This window comes from Leucoraja erinacea, chromosome 14 (genome assembly GCF_028641065.1).
Source record: "Leucoraja erinacea ecotype New England chromosome 14, Leri_hhj_1, whole genome shotgun sequence".
NCBI lineage: Eukaryota > Metazoa > Chordata > Chondrichthyes > Rajiformes > Rajidae > Leucoraja > Leucoraja erinaceus.
The window spans coordinates 32,594,513-32,601,559 of NC_073390.1; the positions used below are offsets into that span (position 1 = coordinate 32,594,513).

General features: G+C 38.9%; 1 protein-coding gene across 1 annotated transcript; it reads left to right on the forward strand.

Annotated features, from left to right (window-relative positions):
- Positions 1–2,443: 2,443 nt before the first annotated feature.
- LOC129703538 (probable G-protein coupled receptor 148) lies at positions 2,444–7,047 on the forward strand. Its single transcript, XM_055646098.1, has one exon. It carries the CDS (start codon positions 3,063–3,065, stop codon positions 4,083–4,085), a length of 1,023 nt encoding a protein of 340 aa, XP_055502073.1. The 5' UTR covers positions 2,444–3,062; the 3' UTR covers positions 4,086–7,047.

A 7,047-nucleotide genomic window follows, 5' to 3' on the forward strand; every position in this document is an offset into this window, starting at 1 on the left:
GCGGACATTTGCCGTGGAGATTTAAAGGTCCAAAATATCGGGAATTATCGCGTTTGCTCGCTGAATTTCATCAAAAGTAAGTCAATAATGCCTTAGATTGGACCATTAAAAATTAAAATTATTTTGTTCTTCTTTGGAACATAAAAACATTCATATTCCATTATTGTTTGACGGACAATTAAAATGGATTTTACGTGATTTTTTTTTACCCAATCGTGTGTTTGGGCAAAGTTCAACTTAATGTTGTTATAGAACAATACAGCACAGGAATGGGCTCTTTGGCTCACAATGTCTGTGCCAAACATGACAAGATAAACTAATCTTGTCTATCTGCATGTGGTCCTCATCCCACCATTCTCTGAATATTTATGTGCCTGTCTAAAAGCCTCTTAAATGCAACTATCATACCTGCGTCCACCACCATTCCCAGGAGAGCATTCCAGTTATCTATCACCACCAGCCCTGCACGTCACATTTAAACGTTGCCATCTCACTTAAAGGCTGTGCTATCTAGCCTTTAACATTTCCACTCTGGGGAAAAAGGTTCAGACTGCATATCAGATCTACGGCTTTCATAACTTAAGATACTTCTTTTAGGCCTCTCCTAAGCCCCCGGTGCTTCAGTGAAACCATTCCAAGTCTGTCCAACCTCTCCTTGTAGCCAATTCTCGTGAATCCTGGCACCATTCTGTAGCAATGTTACAAAATTTTGAGGTTTAAAAATCAAGTCTGCAATTTATCCCATCAGATAAAGCATAAAACGAAGTTATTTGATTTGACATCTAATTCACTTTCATATCTTCAGCATTAAAAAAGTTATGGCTATTTGCATAATCTGAAATTAGCATCTTGTTCCCTATTGCTTTTCCATTGACTTAACTCAAAAGCTGTGATCGAGGACAGTCAAAAGCCCATAACTTTCTTAAAAATTAAGAACTGAATGAAATTTTCAGTTATTATAGATTGAAGCATTCTGAAACAAATATGAAACAATAACCTTATAACCATATAACAATTTCAGCATGGAAACAGGCCATCTCGGCTCTTCTAGTCCGTGCCGAACTCTTATTCTCACCTAGTCCCATCTACCTGCACTCAGACCATAACCCTCCATTCCTTTCCCGCCCATATACCTATCCAATTTATTTTTAAATGATAAAATCGAACCTGCCTCCACCACTTCCACTGGAAGCTCATTCCACACAGCTACCACTCTCTGAGTAAAGAAGTTCCCCCTCATGTTACCCCTAAACGTCTATCCCTTAATTCTCAAATCATGTCCTCTTGTTTGAATCTTCCCATGGATGACCTGAAATTAAAGCATATAATTAGTTAGCTACCTAATTGTAGCTAATTACAAAATTACTAGATCTAAACATCTATCCATTTCTTAAGAAAAGGTTCACATTTTTAAATAGCCTAAGTGTTCAAATAACATTAACACAAGAATTCACAATATAAGAGGATTTTTAAAATCTCATTGTTATGAATTTATAGGCCAAATGGAAGGAATTTAGTATTTAATTCCCATAAATTAATGGGCATTTAAACCATCTTGTGAGTGAGATTTTGTGTAACGCGATCGTTTGGAACGTTGCATTTGTGGTGAATTTAAACCCCATATCAGCAGGAAAAACACTGCCGGTTCGTATGGGGCCTAAATCGCCTTTTCGCAACGTAAAATTTGGATTAAAGTAATCCTAAGAAGCACGTTTATATGTAAAATAAACCGCTTACCTTTATCTGTCCCGTACGTGAGATCCATCCCTTTGTCGGCGTTGACGGCGTTAGAAGTCGATTTTTATTTTACTCCAGCAATTAAATTATCCTGTGATGTTTTTTAAAAAACTTGATAAAACGGATGTCGGAGCGATTTCTCTGCAGCAGCTAAACCGCCTGACAAAGATCATAGAAACATAGAAACATAGAAATTAGGTGCAGGAGTAGGCCATTCGGCCCTTCGAGCCTGCACCGCCATTCAATATGATCATGGCTGATCATCCAACTCAGTATCCTGTACCTGCCTTCTCTCCATACCCCCTGATCCCCTTAGCCACAAGGGCCACATCTAACTCCCTCTTAAATATAGCCAATGAACTGGCCTCAACTACCCTCTGTGGCAGAGAGTTCCAGAGATTCACCACTCTCTGTGTGAAAAAAGTTCTTATCTCGGTTTTAAAGGATTTCCCCCTTATCCTTAAGCTGTGACCCCTTGTCCTGGACTTCCCTAACATCGGGAACAATCTTCCTGCATCTAGCCTGTCCAACCCCTTAAGAATTTTGTAAGTTTCTATAAGATCCCCTCTCAATCTCCTAAATTCTAGAGAGTATAAACCAAGTCTATCCAGTCTTTTATTGTACTAGATTGATAAACATTGATGTAATGGCAACTGTGGTTTACTGCTATTTTGAGAGATGCGTTTTGTCGCTGTTATTCATTTAGACGTTTATTTAATTGTAACCTATTCACTGGCATTGGTCAAATAAAATATGTGTCCAGTGATGTGTCAAATCAAACAATGACTGTCAAATCACCAACCTACTTCCTGACAAAATAATTTACAGCCTGTCTCTGCTTGGCTGTGAGCAACAGGTATTGGTGCTGCGCTGATGATCTTGAGGACACTAAGCCAATTTCACATGAAGATTATTTTTGAGAATATTTTTAATGAGATGAAGATAACTCGTCAAAATGCTAGCTATGTCCGCATCGTATAGTTTTCAGTTTCTACAATATTTAGTTCTGTGTACGTTAAAATCCAGGAGAACAATCCAGTATATCGACACTGGCTTTGAGCTGCATATGAAAACTGAGTGAATAACTTCCTTTTTCATTTGAAGAGAAGGATTTTTCTTCTTTACATTTCAAGAATACATAGGTTGCGTCCAAATGTGGCTATTATTGGCAATAAGCCTGAGGAGACTTTAGTCATAATGAGCAAATCAAGTTGAAGGGCTCTCTTTGCTGTACTGGATGCAAGCAAAGACAGATTTATGGTCATGCGTTCAATCAAAGCGGTACGTAATGAATTTATCTAAATGTGAACATTGTGCCAGCTACAATGCAATTTCTTCCAGGTGAAGAACTTGTTACTGTGCAATTCTCTGCAAATCTTTCACATTCTGTGGAACTTCATTTTCAACACAAAATCATCCAGGCATGGGTAAATGCTTTGGGACAGACCAAAACAAATATTTTGATGGTTCCTCTGATGATTTGTCTATTGGCTTCACTTCTGGCCACTCCTGTAGTCCTGATGGCCATATTTTCAAACAACAGCCTTCGCCAGGAGACCAGGTACCTTCTGCTTGCCAACACTCTGGTCAATGATTTGATTTATTCAGTACTGAACACGTTCATTGACATCCTTAATGCTGCAGGCGTGGGAATGCCTCGAGTTGTTTGTGAAACGCTATTGTATGTGCTAACAGTGGCTTATTGTAATGGAATCCTGACAGTCACTGCTATGGTGGTGGACACATATGTGGCTGTTGGTTGGCCGCTTCATTATCCCTCACTTTTATCACAATCCAGGACCCTGAAAGTAATTCTTTGTATTTGGATTGTCTCTGCCGTAGCTCCATCCGTCATCTATTTCTTGACACTGGCAACTCAACAGAATCCGTTATCGACATTATCGATTTGTATTTTACCCATAATATTCCTGTTCTCTGTCCTTCGATTACCTTTGTTAAAAATTTACTACAGTTTTACAGTAATTTACTTTCTAATATGTTTAGTACTGATCTCCACTAGCTACATCATGTTGTACTATAAAACTAAGACATCAGGAATATGGTCTGGCAACTCCAGGGCACGGCAGACCTTTGTTATTCATTCAATGCTCCTATTCTTTTATTTATTTCCCTTGCTTGTGTTGGTGGCAGGGGGCGCACTCCAAGAACTGGACCTGATTTCCTATGCGACAGGACTCTGGATCAATATGTCAATGGCAAATATGCTTATGATGTTACCCAAAGCGGTTTCCCCATATGTTTATGCACTGAGGTACAGAGAAGTCACAAAGACAATACAATCATTATCTTTGCTAAGGCACATTAGGCGTGTAAATCCCACTGAATAGCTGGTTAGAATTGGCAAATCCACTGATATTTAATTCACTCAAGCAAAGCTTTCAAATATTACACTAACTACCAAATAAAATTGTCAAAGGACTGTATTTGGGATTCTGAAGTCATTATCATTGGCTTGACAAAGGTGATAAGCCTCTGAGTGGGTCATGAACAGATCAGGATTCTCTATAATTTGTTTGTTAGCTCCTTTGCCACCCAATAATGTCTTTACTTTCCTGTCCTGCACGTTAGTTTATGCAGTATTGAATTATGAACCAATTACCAGCAAAGCTATCTGTTCTATCTGTTTTACTTGCACCCTGGTCATTGTTAAATCTGAAAATCCAAGTGGTATTGTAGTGGATAATTGACAGAAAAAGGGGTGAATCTATCCAGCATGTGGATTGCTCAGAAATATTTGCAGAAAGATTTCTTTATTTTGTCTATTCTTATGTAATAAATTGATTGGCAAGAATAAAGTACAATTGCCAGAACTTTTAAAGATGGAGATTATAAGATAATTTGTGGCTTAACAAGTCTTGAAGATTGTCATTTAATTGCAAGTACTCTTCGATGGAAACCAGCTCAGATACCACCACTGTGAAGATGGATTCATTTGAGACCGAGTGCAAGTAAAACAGATGCCTTTACTGGAAAGAGGTTCATAACTCAGCATTGCTGAAAATTGTGGGTATATCAGGAAAATAATTAATGTAAGCACAAGGTCTCTTAAACATTAATGTTGTTAATCTCTCTTACTCAAATGGATACACTTATCCATATCTTCTCTCACATATGCATGTCTCTCTTGCATATATATCACAGCTCTGTCGCATATATCTGCTCTCACTCACCCATACACATCTTGCTCTAACACTTGCACATCTTTTTCTCACATACATCACCGTACTCCCACACATGCTTATCCTTCTCACACAAATATATCTCTCTCACACTAACATCTCTCTCCTATTTACACTTGCTCCTCTCTCCCATCCACACTTGCACCTCTCGCTCACCTTGCTGTCATCTCTCTCTCGCTCTCCCTCTTCTTTCTCTCTCTCACACAATCATAGTAAAATAGTAGGGACTCTGCATAACTATAACAAAACCTCCCTTATTTTTAAACTACACACCCTTCATGATAAAACGCAGTATATTGTTTGCCTTTTTAATTATTTGTTGGACCTGCCTGCTATCTTTTTATGTTTCATCCACTAAAACACTTAGACCTCTATGTACATTTACAGTGCCTATCCATTTAGATACTAATCTACCTTTTGTTTCCTTTTACCGAAGTGGAAATTGAATCCCTTCACTCAACCCTACATATCTCTCATATTTACACCCAGCTTGCTTTCACTAACAGTTACACACCTCTTACCTATACATTTCTCTCACTCACACAAATACATCTCTCACACATAAACACCCCTTTCTCATTTACACATAGACATTACTCTATCACACACATGCTCCACACAACACACACACTTAAGCAATTGATGCATTAGATTTCATTTTAAAGCTTTGAGCCTATGTAAGGAACTGCTATTAAATTGGTTTGGCCAAATTATGTTCATATTCTTCAGTAATTACAGTATGTTAATAGTCTTCAAATGTTGATGCTGATTTATGGCAATGATCCAAATTGCCTGTGTAATATTTGCTACTTATTTTGCTGTCAGAATGTCTGGCAATGATTTGCAACTGTATGGCTAAATAATTCTCATTACATTCAATTATGTCTATTACCTTTGTTGCAACCAAATATACATGACTTATTTGTGACCAATAAATCATTTTCATGCACAACGGGTAGATGGTCTCTTCATTAATGATTTTGCAAGAAATACTTATTTAGCTCTTCAGCAATTTGATGACGGTAAAGAAGTAATACTGTATTAAATCCATTGTAATTTAAGTTGTTAAATGCACCAATTATTAATTAAACATAATAAACATGAATAACCTTGCATAAAGGATCCTTGATATTTGAGAGTGGTAATGTGATGCAGTTTATTACTAAAAAAATAATTTATCAACAATTTTTTTTGTAAGGTTGTTATCCACCATCTCTGAATATCATGTTTAAGCAACTGAAATATTTGAGTATAATAGTCTAATAAAGTTTTATTTCAAGTAATGAGGATACTGAGAGGAGGAAGGGCATCAATGGATGTTACGAGAAAGAAAGAGCTAATATGATAATCACGGTAAATGATAATCACGGAAAGGTTACAGTATGGAAAGAGGCCATTCAAGTCCATGTCGGTTGTGTGCAAGAGTAGGCCAGCGAGGCCCAATCCCTCACATTCTCCCCAGTGCTTTGCAAATGCTTTCCTTTCAAGAATGGAAACTGTTTCTTTTGATTGCCAAATTTAATTTAATTTCAGCTGCCTCACCCTGTGAAGTCAATTAGCTTGAGAGAAAAAAACAAAATAAAGAAATGCTTGAAGGGAGCCGCGCGGAGGTCGAGTGAGTGACGTGAAGTTCAAGCGAAGTCCACGGGAAGTTCGCGCGTGACGTACGGCGTCAAGACGCTGCGTACAGTGTCGAGACGCTGCGCACGCCCATCGAGGTGGTGCATACGGCGTCGAGGCGGCTGCGGGCCGGCAGGCCGTTGCCGCGCGGAATTTTTGAACACGGTCAGTTTTTCGGAGCCCCGCGCGGTCAGGACCAGCTCCGCACAACTCCATACGGCTCCAGCGATCGAAGTGGGACCGGCCCCGCGAGGCCGTACGGCTCAAGCGACCACGTTAGGTTGCGCTTGCCGCATGGAGTCACATGCTCGTGGGACAGGCCCTTAAGTTATTTGCGGTAGATGGTTTTCTACCTATCCACTGAGTTCAACTTGAACCTGTCAAGGTGAATGAAAACTAGTCGAGGCTCTCAGATCACCACAACCCAGAACTCTTCGACAAAGTTTATTATAATCTATTGAAAGCAATCAAACATGCATACAAAATAATA